The following is a 17,347-nucleotide window of genomic DNA, read 5'->3' as shown; positions in this document are numbered from 1 at the left end:
TGGTGCCATATAGTCCAGTAGAAGATAAGCAGATGAACGAATCCTGTTGTTGTGGATGGCGTTATAAAGTCCTACAATAGTCTTGCCAGAGCAGACCTGGGGACAGAGTTCGCATCTGGGTCTGCCACAGGATCTAGTCTCTATGTCTGTACAGTGGTACCTCAAGTTAAGTATTTAATTCGTTCCAGAGGTCCGTTCTTAACCTGAAACTGTTCTTAACCTGAAGCAATACTTTAGCTAATAGGGCCTCCCACTGCTGCCACGCCGCCGGAGCACAATTTCTGTTCTCATCCTGAAGCAAAGTTCTTAACCTGAAGCACTATTTCTGGGTTAGCGGAGTCTGTAACCTGAAGTGTATGTAACCTGAAGCGTATGTAACCCGAGGTACCACTGTATATTTGTAGTGTGACCTGTTGACTCTGATGAGTACCTGTGCAGATTTGGAAATAATTATGATCATTTAACCAGGAATATATCATAACATGGTAGGGAAGACTGTATGTGAGCCTTCTCAGTCTGCTGTCCAGGTACTAACTGTGTGCAACTCCAAGAACCCTGCTCTTCCCTCTTACAGTACTTTCTCTTTAAACCAGGCTTGGACTGGACAGCCCTTCAGATGGAGGATTATTTCCATCAGTGGACTGTACTCTGTAAACTAGAATAAACAGCCAGTATGAGGTCTGATCAGTATGAGAGTTCCAGAGGATAATTTTACCTCCCAGAAGCCTTGGTTTGAAAAAGAGAGAGAGGTGTTTATGGGTCGTGATGAGGTATGTAAGACAAAGCCCATCTTAATATGCAGGTTTCTGAGCACTCACAATTTATTATGAATTAGGAACAGCTCAAAATTAGGAACACCAAAATGCAGAGCTAGAGTAAATGCCTATATTGTGTTATATCAAAAATTGCCTATTTTGTTGGTCCCTGTTCTCACAACACACACGACAAACCAGCTCAGCTAGATAACCCATTTGCCTCCACATACTCTGTGTCTTATTGTTATAAGGGGTGAAAAGGCCCCACACATACGGATGCCAACAAAAGGCTTTGCTGGTATTTTTGTGTTTTTTTAAAAAAAATGACTGCGCTTTCCATTTGATAGGATTAATGTGACCATAAAACTTCCACCTCTATCTCATCAGGCAGATAGGCTTGGTTTGGCTTGGCTTGACCAGCATATGACATGAAATTAATATAGTGTTGTGTACTTCACAGATCACAGATGGTGTCCCTGGGACTTGGGCTTGTGATATCTTCCTATACATAGCTTTTTCTACCACTGTTTTGCTGTCTAAAAAAAATCAAACCTCCCTTCCCTTTGAATCCATTTTGATGATGTCTCCTGTAGGAGTCATCTTTCTTCTAGGAAGAAAATTATGTCTAAAACACCACTCGTACAATTTTAAGAACTACTTTTTAAACTCACCTTGTAAGTTATATTCCATTTCAGGCCTGCAATATTATTTTTGTTTTTAATATATATATATGACTATTTACAGCTGAAACCGCTATGAATTGTCTTAGGCTGGAGGAAAGATGATGGAAATTGCTTACAAGCCCAAGTACTCAAAACCCAAGAGACCTGATTAGAGACTTAGGATTTTACATTACTAAATGTAATTAGTAGAGAGAAATCACTGGAACAAACAAGCATGAATGGCTGCAGGCAGAAGAAGCTTCAAGGCATGTGCTGCACTCGTCAACAGGGAAAGCATAACATCATTTGATATTTAAAGCTGCCTTGTGGGAATCATTCTACAAAGGTAAAAAAATACAAACACAACCATCAGCAACCACTATATTTTCATCCTTGATATGTGAAAGTGCAGGTACCTTCAAGAGACATGCAGACCACTTGGAAAGGATCTGCCATCTTATTGCTGTACGGAGACAACACAATGAACCAGCCACTGGGCAGTATTTGAAGGACAGGCAGAGAACAAAGGTCCTATTCTTGTCCTTATGCCCCAACATTTGTGTTTGTTCATTTTCATGTAGCATTAAACCTGATACTTGCCTGTCTTGGATATATAGCTTTCCATTGTGTCTCTGTCCAAGAAATTAAATAAAATAAAGCTTCCATATGGTTGCCTGTTTAAATGTTTTTTTATTGACTGCTTTTAACATTCGAGACAGGCCAAAATTCAGCATGTCACATTTCCCCCTGCATGTACACGCAGTGATGGGCAACAGCTTAATCTGCTGTTTTCCTTGTGCAACTGGAAGACCTGTTGAGCCCAGATGGGGAAGAAACCTTGGGAGCCCTAAGCCACCGCAGTCACGTAGTAAACGGAAATGTACGAAGGCATGAGTAGAATAAATATTTTGAAAGCAGCAACTTTAAAACAGGTCAGGAATTCAATGAATGAACATTGTACACCAAAATGAACACACTATTTAAATGCGTTTCATTAGCTGAAGCCGTTTCCTTGGTAACAAAAAACAGAAACCAAGGGAAAAGCTTGCATCCATCAGATAATGAAAATGTTGAAAATGAACCTGCTATTGTAAAAAATAAATTGACAAAGCCTTCTACTGTATTGTGGTAGTAAGAGGGGGCGGGGAACCAAGACCAGCAGCCACCTCCTCCGTTCCTGATCTATTATTTCTTACGATTCCTTCAAGATTAATCTTCTTGTGATCTCCAGGCAACTCTTGACTGGCAAGGGCATGACTTTCAAGCGGGGTTTAGCTGCATCTAATTTCACTTTACAGTGTTGGTGGGCCAATGTAGAGTACATTGGGAGTGGTTTTGCACCCAGTTGACTGAGTTGCATATTGTACTATATGCAGAACCTTTTGTTAAATTTCTGAACGCTGTGTTTTGTTTTCTGGGAAAATGTTATTTGGAGTTCAATGCTGGGCATTCCCATTTTGGACAGATAATAAATGCCCCCCAAATTCAGGGGACCTCCCTGAATACCGACTGTGCTAGGCTGAGCTATGTTGCACAGCTGCCCTACACAAGGGCCGCCCACGTACCAGCTGCCTCCTTTTAAAATAAAACAGCTGTCTTGTGGCTAGCTTTCTGCAAAAGCCAATAAAGAGCACCACTGAAGAGGCCATATGCAATGTTTTATTTTGTCAGACTCCCACTTTTTCATTCATTAATGGTTTGGGGTTGTTTGACTTTTTTTGCTTGTTCCATATTGCTATGGGTGGATGGAAAAATTTATTAGAAGATGAAAAATCCTTGTTATGAAAAACTTGGGATTGAAGATGGTATTCGGGGAATGTGTGGAAACAGCTATGCTCAGAAACCATGAAAAACAAAGAAAATTCGGGGGAAAGTAAGAGGTACGGCACCAAGGAGCATAAGGAAGTATGATTTAGGGTTGTATCCGGCTACGTTCTGCTCAGAGTAGACACACTGAAATTAATGGACCTATGATAGTCAAGTCCATTAATTTCATTGGACTGCTCTGAATATGAGTAGCATTGGATACAACACTTTCAACTCAGAAATAAACTAGACTCCATGGCGCAATGTCCAGACTGGATAGCATATTGATCAGACAAGGCTTAGCCCCCTTGTTTGAGTCAATGAGCATAAGGTAAAGGGTAAAGGGACCCCTGACCATTAGGTCCAGTCGTGACCGACTCTGGGGTTGCGGCGCTCATCTTGCTTTATTGGCCGAGGGAGCCAGCGTACAGCTTCCGGGTCATGTGGCCAGCATGACTAAGCCGCTTCTGGCGAACCAGAGCAGCGCACGGAAACGCCATTTACCTTCCCACCAGAGCGGTACCTATTTATCTACTTGCACTTTGACGTGCTTTTGAACTGCTAGGTTGGCAGGAGCAGGGACCGAGCAACGGGAGCTCACCCCGTTGCGGGGATTCGAACCGCTGACCTTCTGATCGGCAAGTTCTAGGCTCTGTGGCTTAACCCACAGCGCCACCCCCAGGTAACATCAAAATCACAGACCACACCCCAGTAGAAGCTACCCTTAAAATATGAGATGAAACACGAACCACCTCAACATGGTCTTTCAGTCCCATCCTAAGCACAAACAAATTAATCGGAGAGTCTCAAGAAAACTTTCCAGAACTACTTCAAGGAAAATGACGCAGACAATATTACAACTTTGCTCCTTTGGGACACAATGAAAGCAGTCACCAGAGGAGCCTGCATAAAAGAGAAAGCATCCCTTAAAAAACAAACCTCCTCAAAAATTAGCAAAATAGAACAAGACATCACAGCCCTCTCATCACGCTACAAACAGGAGCTAAAAGACTCCTTAAACTTATAGGACAAAAAAGAAGGGAAATAAACTCACTAGAAATCAACAAAACAATGATCAACATCCTATATTCAAAAAAACGCTTCTATGAGTAAGGAGGGAAAAACTCCAGGCTATTAGCAAACAGGTGTAGGAAAAAACCACTCAAAACAAGAATACATTGCATCACCAAAAATGATGGCAGCAAAACATTCTTCTCCAAAGAAATAACCTCAGAATTTGCACACACACAAAATACGCCAATCTATACACCTCCCACAAGTCATCTGAGAAGGAATCAGAAAATTTCTAGCAGGACTGACATGCTAACCTTAACAGCTGAAGAGCAAGAATTAATGGACAGTCCTATCACCCCGGAGGAAATAGATACGGTCCTCAAAAACCTGAAACCCCACAAAGCCTCAGACATACACTAAGTAAAAGAACATAAGCTCTACCACCCCACCCCCTCTTTTCTTCCCAACCCTACACTACATATAACACCAATGTCTCACAACAAATGTAACTGATGTGTAGAAAACACAAAGAGACAATGCATGTGCTTTTGTAAATGAGGAAAATCTTTAATCATTTTTTTTAAAAAAAGAAAAGAAATAAACTGGACTATATTCAACTTACTTGTAGGGGAAAGTGTGTATACAATTGCAACACAACTTTTCTTTTTAATACTTTAAGTTCATCTTTTTAAAAATAGATTGATTTTAAACTGCATGTACTCCATAGAACCCTTAGTAATGTGGAGTGTGCAAACACCTGCCTACACATATATGAGTGCCCTTCCACCCAGACCTGCAAGACATTAGCCCCATTCATATATATGGGATTGGTGACATGGCAGCCAAAAATGCAATCACATAGAGGCTGCTCCTTGCAGCAAGTTGTTTGGCTGAAGTGATTCCCCCATGCATTGGCAATGATTTTTAACCATCCTATGAGAAGAGAAGACTCCCTGGAAAAGACCCTGATGTTGGGAAAGATTGAGGGCACAAAGAGAAGGGGATGACAGAGGACGAGATGGTTGGACAGTGTTCTCGAAGCTACCAGCATGAGTTTGACCAAACTGCGGAGGCAGTGGAAGACAGGAGTTCCTGGCGTGCTCTGGTCCATGGGGTCACGAAGAGTCGGACACGACTAAACGACTAAAGAACAACAAATGAGTATGCATTCTCAACATTAAAAAAAGAGACCCTCCCTGGAATACACTTCATACAAATGGCATCTGGACTCCATAGTCATTATGTAGTTGTGGTGGTTGTCCCCACCCCCACTCCCCATAGCTATTACTGCAAAATTACCACTCAGAGTGGATGGCAACCCAGTCAGATGGGCGGGGTACAAATAATAAAATTATTATTATTATTAGTTTGAATGAAATGGGCTTTGCTATGACCTTGATTTTGATACTGTGTTTAAGTAATTTGTATACCACTTTATGAACACAGAAAGTCTTTTAACACACAACCGTGAAACAAGTTGTAAGGAAAACTGAAATATAAGAATAAAACAGCTAGTCAGCAGAACAAAGACCCTCAAATCAACAGCAAGAAAGAAGTCTTAACTTGCCTCCCGAAAGATAACAGGGAAGAAGTCAATATGGCTCGCCCACGGTAGATCAAATTCCAAACTACGAGGTTACAAACAGGGAAGGCCAGTTTAGTGTGTGGAGGCCAATATGACCTTCACAAAAAAAAACAGAATGTGAAGCAAGTCATTTTTTAATGCTGATGGGGGCCAGCGGGAGATTGCTGTATTTTTCATACTAGAAGAGAGGCAATCAGGACCTGAGCTCTCCAGGGAAACAGATTGGTAGCCAATGCAGGAGTCTCAAAAGAGCTATTACAGGATGGTGCCTACTTGTACATGTCAACAGCCAAGCGGAAACGTTTCACACTAGCAGAAGCTCCTGAACCATATTCAAATGCAGCTCTACATAGATTGCAATACGGTACTCCCATCTGAAAGTCACCACACACCTGTCTCTATGTCAAAAGTGGTGAATTCCTGTTACGAACCCCACGTTCAGATAGCAGTGGTAAAGTGTCTTGTTTGTGGGGAGGCAAGAGCTCATCTGCTGTGGAAGAAATAGACTGAAACTTCCTGCCCACCAGCAGCTTACAGAGTTTTATTAATTCTCTTTGCTGGAAAAAGATTAGTTTGGATAATTTTATTCTGCTCACTGAACCTGTTTTATTCCACACTCAAACAAGCTAATTAAAACCCCACTGTGTTTCTAATCCTATTTTCAGAAAGTCAGGGAAACAATGAAATACCTCCATCGTTTTCCTAAGCTTGTCCATCCTGTTGCACTGATGATCTTTGTTGCTGGTGTTATTTTGCGGCTGGTTTTGTCGTTGCTTAGATTTAACATACATTTCAATATAAGTTCTATGGTTTTAATTTTTACTGACTAACCGCTCAAGGAACTTTAGTTATTGGGTGGTAACTAAATATTGAAAATAAACAACTAAACTTATCGACGTGATTTGAGGCAGATTCTTCAGTGACAAGACTTTCTTTTTTTTTGTAAACTGAGTTCTTAATTAATTTTCAGGCCGTTAGGCAACATCTAACACTATACAAGCAGATTTCTGCTCATGCAAAACGACGTCCTTTCCTCTTTTTCTCCCCGCAGTCTCCCACCAAATCTGCTCAGAGAGTCCCATAGTGGATGGGACTGCAAGGTGGCATGCGAACCCATTTCGTCAACACTGACAGCTGGTATTCATGCAGGATCCTTATATTGTGGCCATGCATTTATGTCTACATTTTTATTTCGTGGGCGAAAAACCAATGTGGGAAGCAGCTCTGGCTTCCAATGATCCGCATTACACTATAGCCTATTCAGAGTAACAATTAACCTCCTCTGTCCTTAGCTAAAAAGGAATTTTCCAGTGCGTTAATAAATTTTTGTCTCATTTGTGCTTTGAATTGCCGATACCATTCCATAAGCTGTTTCCTCCTCTGAATCTTTTGTTGCAAAGTCATATTTTGCTCTTTTTCTAAAACGGCAGGAAGTTCTTTCCAGTTTTTAATAAAGATAAAGGGAGCTCCCGTGGTCTTTAGTAATTGCAGTGGGGCACTGTGGGACACAGATGAATTTCCGCAATTGCCTGGTGTCATTACATCTTCTACAACAGGAACGGAGCCAAATGAGCATGCCTCATAAACCCTGTAGCATTCTGTATTTACTCCCACTGGGCATAACGTGAGATCACTCTGTAGCAATGCGTCATGGTAGTTTCGAAGGCTCTCGTTTGTTTCCTGAGGCCACCACCTAGAAAAAAAGACAAAAGGATGCTGAAAGCGCATACTTCGTCAACAACAGATTTTGCGGAAAACAAAAGATTCACACCACATTTTTAGGGCGGCCTTTCGGTGTAGCAGCCACAGCCACAACAGTAATATCTAAGAACTGGGGAGTGGATAGTTTACATCACTGTTTTCCCAGTGCCTTCATCAATCATTACTGCCTTGTTTTAAAGAGCTTAATGGCTTGGATCCTAAGATAAGTTAACAGTAAGGAAGTTCACAAAAGGAATGTTTCCTTCCTCTCCTCCATCTCAGCAGCCTCCTGACTCTCATCCCACATTGTTCAGGTCACTATTAGGGGGCAAAAGGGGCTTTTGGGGGACACACACAGATGGAACAGACCCAAGTCATTATGTTGATTTTCACTTATTTGTGAGGTTGATCAGAAAGAAAGAGCACATATTTTAAACTAACAAACTGGAATAGTCAAGAGAATGAACAACAGTGCTTTGACCTTGAGTGCTGCACATCTCAAACTATTTCTAAAGAATTTCCATTCAAATTCTATGCATTCATACACACAGCTCAAAAATAGAAAGTGGTCAGGGATGATGGGAGTTGTAGTCCCAAAACATCTGGAGGGCTGAGTTTGCCTATGCCTGCCCTCAACGGCCTCAGCCCAGTATATCTGAAGCGGCGTTTCCACCCTCATTGTTCAGCCCGGACACTGAGGTCCAGCTCCGAGGGTCTTCTGGCGGTTCCCTCCCTGCAAGAAGTAAGGTTACAGGGAACCAGGCAGAGGGCCTTTTCAGTAGTGGTGCCCACCCTGTGGAATGCCCTCCCACCAGATGTCAAGGAAATAAACAACTATCTGACTTTTAGAAGACAGCTGAAAGCAGCCCTGTTTAGGGAAGTTTTTAATGTTTGAAGTTTTATTCTGCTTTTAGTGTTCTGTTGCCAGATGGGCGGATAATCTTCATCATCATCATCATCATCATCTTGGAATTCTACCTGCACATCACGATGCATATAGCAGTTTTATAAAGTGCTGGTATGGTATTTGAACCATTATCATAAAGCCATCATCCAACAATTTTGGCATTTCAAAACACACAGACCCACACACAGACCCACACACACCCCATGCGAGCAATTATTGCAAATTGGTATCAAAATTATGATGCAGTCAACATAAAACATTGGTATTTTTAACTGTTAATATTTTTGCTGTTACAGACTATAGTTCTTACTCTTCTCTGGCTGAAATCCAACAAAGCTTATCGAGTCCATTTTGTTTCAGGACGTCCACTAGGATCTCTCTTGTTGAATTCTTATAAATGGTTCCTAAGAAATTACACTGGTACGGTCTTGGCGTGTGGAGCATTGACCAACTCGGTTCAACTACAGGAAAGTATCTGTAGCTGTAATGAAAATAAAACATGTCTGTACACATTAATACATAGGACATAATTTTTAGGCATATGCAAAATTAAAAATATTTTCCTGAATGTATTAAGGACTTACGTAGCAACTCCCAAAGGCCAGTGGAAAATATCTTCTTCGTTCACTAAGGGGCTGTCGTATATTACGAAGAGCAGGTCCACAAACCCTCCATATCTTTTTAAGTAAGGGGAAATCCATTCATTTCTGCACTGTTCACTTCCAAGCAACACAACAGCAACATGCTGCAGCTTGTGAGTTTGTACTAATGTTTGTGCATAATGCAGCCACTGAGTGGCGTAGGAGATCTTTCCTTCCTCTCGGCCATTCAGCACTAGAACCACATTGTCAGCTTCTACTGAGAAGTAGCCAGGGACTACAGCTGGACCCGTAATGAAGCTGTGAATGACAAAGCACAGGCACTGCAAGGTTTACAGGTATTACAAATAATGCAATATAACACACCAGATGGACATTTTAAATAACAGTTATCACTGATGCTCAAAGGACTTTGCTCTATCGTTTTTGTAATGGAATGAAGAGGAACTGTGCAATTTCTCCCAAGAAATTAAGACCACCATAAGGCTTTGTCCTGCACTGTCTGTTGCTGCCAACTCTTCATGGCCTGACCCCAAGGCTTGTTGTACCAGCAATACATATATATTCATACACACACACACACACACACACACAAAGATGTACCAACCAATGTGCAGGCAAGTATCACATTATTCATTGTTGAATAAACATTCTGTTTGAACAATTTCACTAACTAATGCACAAAATTACATTAAGTATGTTCACTGGGCTAAGAAATACTGCCATCACTAAACTTAAGAGAGGTATCATACAGTCGGTACCTGAAGAATGATTTCCCTGCTGTGACGCTTCCTTCTCTCCACTGGGCCGACACATCAGCAGGCTCAAGAAGACCTTCAAAGATATGCTGCCACAGGTAAAGGCCTATGAAGACATGATTTATAGTTTGAACAATATGGGACACATCTGAACTCCTAGATACCTTAACGAAAAATGAAGATAAAAAGAAGCAAAGCAGGCCAACTCCAATAAAGCAACACAACTTGGCAAGGTAAATAAAGGTCTGCAATAAGTAAGAGCAATGAAGGGTGCTTTAGGGAGGGGATCTAAGCAGACGAGAAAGCAGGAAACCTACAGGAGTGCTGATGCATGCAAGGTGCACTTATATCTGCAAGGTGATATAAGGCTTTGGGCTATTTGGCATGGAGAGAAGCCCTGGCCCACTGGGAGGAAAACCTGATAGCAGAGCTGCCTTTGACAGATCCCACTCTCAGGCTAATATTCCACCCCATTCAGTACTGAAGAAAGACACCTGTCAGATGCTGGTGTGGTTGCTCAAGAGTAAACAGGCAAGACTCCCACCTGTCTTTTCCAGGTTTTATTCTTGGTGCAAACTATTTACAGTGAAGAGCGTCGCAAGTTCATGTCTGGCTCACTCGCTAGCAGAATCTGGGAGTGGGTGGTCCTTATACCTCCTCCAGCAAAACAGTCACGTGACCCCCAACCTTCTCCTCCCTTCCCTGCGCCTACTGTGCAGAATGGGCGCTGGCAAAGGGGTACTTTCCTCCCCTCCGGTTTGCTCAGGCTCGGTGTTGAGGCTCTGCCTAGCATCCTCTGGTCCTTGCACCTCTTCTCCACTGGAGGTGGGGCTTTCCTCCTCGCCAGAAGAGGAACTGCTTCACAAGATTTTCAGAGGCTCCCTATAACACAACTGCCCTTCCATCTCTCGCCTCTGAGCTGATGGCAGTTCCCTGACAACACCCTCAGAGACTCATATAGAGTGTCCATCCATTTACCACTGCAAAGGGCTTTACACTATCAAGGTGCGAAATCAATGAGAGGAATACAGAAAAATAGGAAAGGTGTCAGGGACTGGCAGGGCTCCAAGGAATGGGTGGAAGAAGAAATGGGGCCAAAGGCTAATCCAGCAGAAGGGGGGAGAGATTTATGGAGGTTTGTGCCTTCCACAAGGCAGGAGCCAGAGCTGAAGGAGGAGTCTCAGCAAGGTAGCAGGAATGGACTTTTCCTTGGGGTTTACTCCTGAAGCCTTTCTCATGAATGAGTATAGCCGCAAGGCAGTGGAGTTTTAGGATCAGGGTTTTCCTTCTCCTATGGGCTACCTTCCTAGGTTGATGAGCCCCATCTGCCCCTCTACGTTCAGAAACTTTTAACATCTGTAGTCAAATTAATTTTTAAATCACTGGGCAGGCAATGTTATGCTCCATTTTACAAGATATGATCCTAATAATATCTACTAGGAAGCTAGTCCAATGGAAGTTAACAAGGCTTGCTATCAGCAAAGTGGGCTTGGAATCCTGCCTAACATTATAATCCTAAACTCAGTTATGAGGAAGTAAACCCACTGAATGCAATAGTTCAGTAATGAAATGTTAAGGATCGAACCAAAGGAGTGAAGCAATATTATTTAGAAACAGCAATCACATTGCTAATGACAAGCGCTTACCAATAGCAGCTTTCCCCCAAATTTGTACCCTCAGGTCTGTTTGTTCCTGTTGCACTTGCATCTTTTTTAACAGTTGAAGACTATTTGCAGACTTCCGCTGCAAATCGTTTTTCTCATCAACTTCCCAAGGATTCCATTCTTCAGTTCCCAAAACAGCATGTTCTAAGTATAAAAAATGTAGACCACGTGAACCATTACACCAGAACTTTGTTGAATGTGTTGTTACAGGCCCATGCTGTACATATACTAAAACTGTGACACCTGAAGTGCATAAGTACTTTTTTATATAATAAAAAACACCACGGAAACATAGCTCAGCATATGCTTTCTATGCAAATAGTCTGTCATGACACCAAAATCCAGCAATGATCAGGACACCAAGCAGAAGGCTACAACATCACTGGTTAAGAAGCCGGATTATGTTCCTGACGGTGATCCTAATGCTGGTAATCAGGGGACCACTGAATCCAAGACTGGCAGGAAGGAGCCACTGAACCAAATGCCACAGCATCAGAGCCCATAGATTGGAGCCAGGATCCTTGGAGATACCTTCACTTGAATCAAGGGTCCCAATAGTACCCATCCAGTTCAACAGGTCATGGATTACAGTAGAAATGTCCATTCTCATGCCACAGGGTTGACCCTTTAAGAGACTATTTCTTCTAAAGGGGGCAGAGCCTGGGAAAGGGGGATTGGAGGCAAAGACTCAAAAGGCCTCAGTTCACTTCCAACCCTTGTTTAGAACAAGTGGCTTACTAGGAGCTTTCCATGGTGCTGAAATTATTATGGGGGCTCCTTTGTGAAACCAGAACAATACATGGTCCCAGCTTCTAACCCTGGCTGCAAAAGATTTATGTCTGAAACACTGGAGATCCTCTGCTGGTCAATGCACATAATGTTGGGCTAGATAGACCAACTTGGAATAAGGCAGCTACCAAGGAGTCAGTTATAACTCTTTGTGATGTGCTTCTTTCAGTGCTGCCTCTCATGACTCACAGACACACAACTGTCAGGACCATCTTCAGGACCCTCCCAACTATGGGGCACGGTATTGCCACCTCCTTTGGTTCAGATGACTCGTGCATGGTGCCCTTGTCTCCTCAGTTCCACAGGAGCAAAAAATGGCAGAATAAGGTAAGAGCCATTTAACAGGCTGGCGTGCAGGTACTTGTCAAGAAAACAGTTCACAAAGCTATCATGTTAGAACTCTGGGAGCTCTCCAGGGTCCTGCAGGTGCTCTGTGTGCCTTGAACTCTTGATGGGGCACAGGTGTGAACCTCAGGTGTGTACTGTCCCACTCCACTCCAACCCCCCATCCCCACCAGGCTTACCCATTCATTTTCCCTTTCCTCCATCCTAATTGTGGTGAGCAGTTCTTCCAGGAGGGAGTTTCACTTGGCTCAGCTGGTAAGGCTGCCTCTTGTTGGCTTTTCTACCTTCTTTATTAAAATGTGTTTACATTTTTGCTCCAGTCATTAAACTTCATAGAATCTACGTAACAGCAGAATACACAAGAGCTCAGTAAAGTCACAGCAGCTAACCTATTAGTCTTAACCCCTCTTGAATTTTGGAAGAAGGGAGAGATTCTCTCAGGTAGCTGCTTACGTTATTATGGAGAATGTAATAAATCACCCATTGCATGCCTGCCTGCCTGGCTACCTTACGGGGCATGCAAACTGCCTTCCTTAAAAGACTGAGCCATGGAAAAGCAATAGGTAAAGGTAAAGGGACCCCTGACCATTAGGTCCAGTCATGGCCGACTCTGGGGTTGCGGCGCTCATCTCGCTTTATTGGCCGAGGGAGCCGGCGTACAGCTTCCGGGTCATGTGGCCAGCATGACTAAGCCGCTTCTGGCAAACCAGAGCAGCTCACGAAAACACCGTTTACCTTCCAGCCAGACCAGTACCTATTTATCTACTTGCACTTTGACATGCTTTCGAACTGCTAGGTTGGCAGGAGCAGGGACCGAGCAACGGGAGCTCACCCCGTCGCGGGGATTCAAACCGCCAACCTTCTGATCAGCAAGTCCTAGGTTCTGTGGTTTAACCGACAGCACCACCCACATCCCTGGAAAAGCAATACCACCCAAGAAAATATGATGAGCACTTTTACTGGGGTAGTGGTAATGGCTATCCAACAGGCCAACACAATTTAAACGTGAAGCTCTTTCCTTCTTCCACCTTACACACACAAGATAATGGAAGAATGTAAAATGTGGCAAACTGCCCATTATTAGAGAAACTAAATCCCAAAGTGCACTCTCACACTATGCATGTGAAAGTTTCCTTCACCATGCACACACTGATCTTACAAAGCAGGAGAGAACTATTGTAAGCTTCAACCACGTTAGAAACACAACAGTTGAGGTGTTTGCTCAGTATTAGTAGGCCTTGTGGCTCCGGCTTGGCTGAAGCAGGAACTCAGAAATAGACATTCAAACTAGATAGCTGTTTCACTAAGCAGTGTTATTCGTACCTATGCACACCAGAGGGCAGATGAGCTTGTGTAGGAACTGCGAGCCTATATTGGATGATTGAAGAAAGGATTGTTTCTTTGCACTTCTCCTTTCAACAGAGTACGCATCCAAAGGAAAGCAAAAAATTGCTAATGAATGACACCTGTGCTCAGGGGCACATTTAGACTCATCCTACCTAAAGTGCTTTTAGGAGTTTGGAAGAATTTTCCTGCAAACCTTGGTTGTTTCACAAACTGTAGGGTCCCTCTCCACAGTCTTGTCCTGTCCTTCATTTTGGTTGCACCACATAATAGGATTGTGATAGTAGCTTGGAGAAAACTGAAGTAACTGGCTAGGATTCAGAAAAAAAGGCCCAACTTTTATTACAAAGCTTGTAATTTCCAAACTCTGCCCTGCTTCGACCACTTGGAAATTGCAAAGGGTTTGGCAGACCACTTAATGAATTTTCTGCACTAGGTGCTAAAGTATTTTGGACTTCAAATTTCAATGCGATAAAATACAATAAGTAATGAAAGACGTTATAAAAAAAATACAGTTAAAATCAATATGACTATTTCAGTGTGGTGGATATGTCTGTTGTGCTAAACGAATTTATTTCTTACTGTTTCCATTTCCATATGTATTAACTCTCCATTCCTTTTCAGTGCCTTATCTGTCTCTTTTCTCCATTTGGGTTCTTCCTTTGTTTTGATGCCAGCCCTGAATTTATTCCTGTGAGGAAGTCAGAGCCTCTCTGCCCCTCATCATTTCTGGCCCATCCCATCCATCTTCCAGGCAGACTTCTGGGTTCAAAGAAAGACAGAGCAGCCACTGTGCTTACGCACAAAGCATTCTTTACACATAGCTCCACTGCTCCACAGAGCTGCCACCAGAGAGTTGGAGCTCACAGATCACTGGAGGTCCGTGGAACCCCTGGTTTACTCAACCTGCAATTCAGTACCAACTGTTTCCAAGCAATACAATGTAATACTAACAATAACACAAAATATGATAGACAATCTACACCACTTTCTTCCTATGCTACCACCTTAATGAAAATATAATGAATATAATGAATACTTATGCTGGAAGCTGCTGACTTTACTCCAAAAAGTAAAATTCTTGTTCTAAGGCCTAATACATAGTCTACACCAGGCACAGGCAAACTCGGCCCTCCAGATGTTTTGGGACTACAATTCCCATCATCCCTAGCTAACAGGACCAGTGGTCAGGGATGATGGGAATTGTAGTCCCAAAAAATCTGGAGGGCCGAGTTTGACTATGCCTGGTCTACACCAGCCTTTGCTAACCTCCAGATGGCTACTAGCCAAGACTAAAGCTACTCGCCATGATGGCTCTGCTCTGCTTCACAAACAGAGGAGCTGGTTGAAACCGCAGGAGAAGAGAGTGCTCTTGTGCTCAGGTCTTGCCTGTGGGTTTCTTGCAGGCATCTGGTCGGCCACTGTGAGAACAGGATGCTGGGCTACATGGGCCACTGGCCTGATGCAGCATGCTCTATGTATGTTCTTAGATGTTGTTGGACTACAACTCACATCATCCCATCATTGGCCATGCTAGCCAGAGTCGATGGGAGTTGTGTTGCAAAACATCCGTACGGCATCCGGTTGGTCTATTGTACTATGAAGTAATCACCTGATAAGGGACGCGGGTGGTGCTGTGGGTTAAACCACAGAGCCTAGGACTTGCCGATCAGAAGGTCGGTGGTTCAAATCCCTGCGATGGGGTGAGCTCCCGTTGCTCGGTCCCTGCTCTTGCCAACCTAGGAGTTCGAAAGCACATCAAAGTGCAAGTAGATAAATATGTACTGCTCTGGTGGGAAGGTAAACGGCTTTTCCGTGCACTGCTCTGGTTCGCCAGAAGCGGCTTAGTCATGCTGGCCACGTGACCCGGAAGCTGTCTGCGGACAAACGCCGGCTCCCTCGGCCACTAAAGCGAGATGAGCGCCGCAACCCCAGAGTCAGCCACGACTGGACCTAATGGTCAGGGGTCCATTTACCTTTAATCACCTGATATTAACATCTGCTTCAACAGTTAAATACCAGTTTGTGACATCTGCTTGTGATAGATTTGCTTAATGAAAAACAATGGTGGCAACTTTAACCTGACACCGTTCCAACCTCTGAATGAATCTCGTTTCCTATACTTTGTTACCATTTTCTAACACAATCAAGCCCAAAAGAATCTACAACAATATATACCTATCCCTTTCTCTTCTTAAAAGCACTTTGGAGTTCTTGGGAAGCGCCTGATGGTACAAGACTGTGGACTCTCTGAATCTGGCCAGCAGGGGTGCCAACTTGAATAAAATAATGGGGGGTGGGAAACGGGTAAGCCCTGCCCCCACATAAAGGATCACAAGACGGGCATGCACACCATTAGGCAATGCCCCTTCAAATATTTTTGGGGGGCCTCCGGAAGTGCCCTCGTCCCCTAGAAGTCTGCCCCCAATTCTGGCCAGTCCCCTGGTTACATCACTTGAAGCACCATATAGGAACAGAATAGGACTTGTATGTGCCTGTCCCGTCTTGCAAACATTGCATTTCCACCCAATTCTGTAAATGCAAATCCTGCTGTAACGGGGAGTGCAGAGAGTCGGCCTCTCAAGGAGCCAAGACTGCAATCCTATACACACCTAAAACTAAATACTACTACTACTACTAATAATAATACAGTAATAAATGACTGTGGGTATGCTTGTCACACAGAGAGCAACAGGGCAGGTGGTGGGGAGGCAGAATTAGAGGAGGTGGCAGCGGCGTTGTTGGGAAGGAAGGAAGGAAGGAGTCCCCTTTACCTCGCCCCTGCTTCTCCCTCGGGGCGGCAGCTCGCGAGGCGGCCGGGCGGCGGGGCTTCAAGAAGACGCTGTAAGCCGCATAGAGGGAGAAGAGCAAGTAGGCGGCCAGCAGCGCGGAGCACAGCCGCTTCCGAGTGAGCCGCATCTTTCACGGCCCCGCGGGCGCCGCCATCTTGCCCGGGAAGTGACGCGACGAGGGAGGCTTTGCTGCCCTCGCCTGCCCGCCAAGAGACGGGCGGGGAGAGAGGCGGGCGCGCCCGGAGGATTCGGGACACGCGCGTCCCGGACGGACCCAGGGGGGCTCCGTGGGTCTCGCGCGCTTGGCTCGGGGCTGGTTCTCCCGGGGAGTCTCGACAGCAACGGGACCAGGGAGGGGAGCCTGCCTGTTTGCGCAGCCCTCCCGGAGAAGGCGAGGGTCTCATCCTCCGTGTGTGGTTTCAGTCCGCAGCGTCTTCAGATAGGGCTGGGGAAATCTCTTCCCAAAAAACCCAGAAGAACCTTTATTGCCACAGGCTGCATGCATACATCCAAAGCATGGGCGTAGCCGGGAGTTGGGGTTGGGCAGCCGCCACCCCTAAATCAATCAAAATCAATACAAATCTGAGGTTCCCATCAAAAATCCTGCCTACACCCATGATTCAAAG

The 17,347-nt window shown here is 44.1% G+C and overlaps 1 protein-coding gene across 2 annotated transcripts; it reads right to left on the bottom strand.

The window, feature by feature from the left end:
- Positions 1-1,074: 1,074 nt before the first annotated feature.
- On the bottom strand, positions 1,075-17,087 carry RXYLT1 (ribitol xylosyltransferase 1). 2 transcript variants are annotated; one of them, XM_028746890.2, is made up of 6 exons: positions 16,704-17,087; positions 11,434-11,595; positions 9,791-9,893; positions 9,015-9,329; positions 8,741-8,911; positions 1,075-7,515 (listed from the first exon to the last, which is right to left on the bottom strand). In XM_028746890.2, exons 1-6 carry the CDS (start codon positions 16,846-16,848, stop codon positions 7,095-7,097), a joined length of 1,317 nt encoding a protein of 438 aa, XP_028602723.2. In that variant the 5' UTR covers positions 16,849-17,087; the 3' UTR covers positions 1,075-7,094. The 2 variants fall into 2 exon arrangements, with proteins under 2 accessions (XP_028602723.2, XP_028602724.2); XM_028746891.2 differs by lacking the exon at positions 16,704-17,087 and adding an exon at positions 14,512-14,808.
- Between the last annotated feature and the right edge of the window lie 260 nt (positions 17,088-17,347).

Source organism: Podarcis muralis, chromosome 10 (genome assembly GCF_964188315.1).
Source record: "Podarcis muralis chromosome 10, rPodMur119.hap1.1, whole genome shotgun sequence".
Classification (NCBI taxonomy): Eukaryota; Metazoa; Chordata; class Lepidosauria; order Squamata; family Lacertidae; genus Podarcis; species Podarcis muralis.
The sequence above is the reverse complement of the archived record's forward strand: the minus strand, read 5'-3'. Positions and strand labels throughout refer to the sequence as shown.

What these genes read in the sequence shown, in the direction of transcription:
- RXYLT1 (XM_028746890.2), bottom strand. Translation starts at nt 16,848, where the DNA reads ATGCGGCTCACTCGGAAGCGGCTGTGCTCCGCGCTGCTGGCCGCCTAC. An exon ending in TTGGGGGAAAGCTGCTATTG is followed by an intron (nt 9,894 to 11,433) that starts GTAAGCGCTTGT and finishes ATGTCTTCATAG; the next exon opens with GCCTTTACCTGTGGCAGCAT. An exon ending in TGGATTTCAGCCAGAGAAGA is followed by an intron (nt 7,516 to 8,740) that starts GTAAGAACTATA and finishes CTTTTTTTCTAG; the next exon opens with GTGGTGGCCTCAGGAAACAA.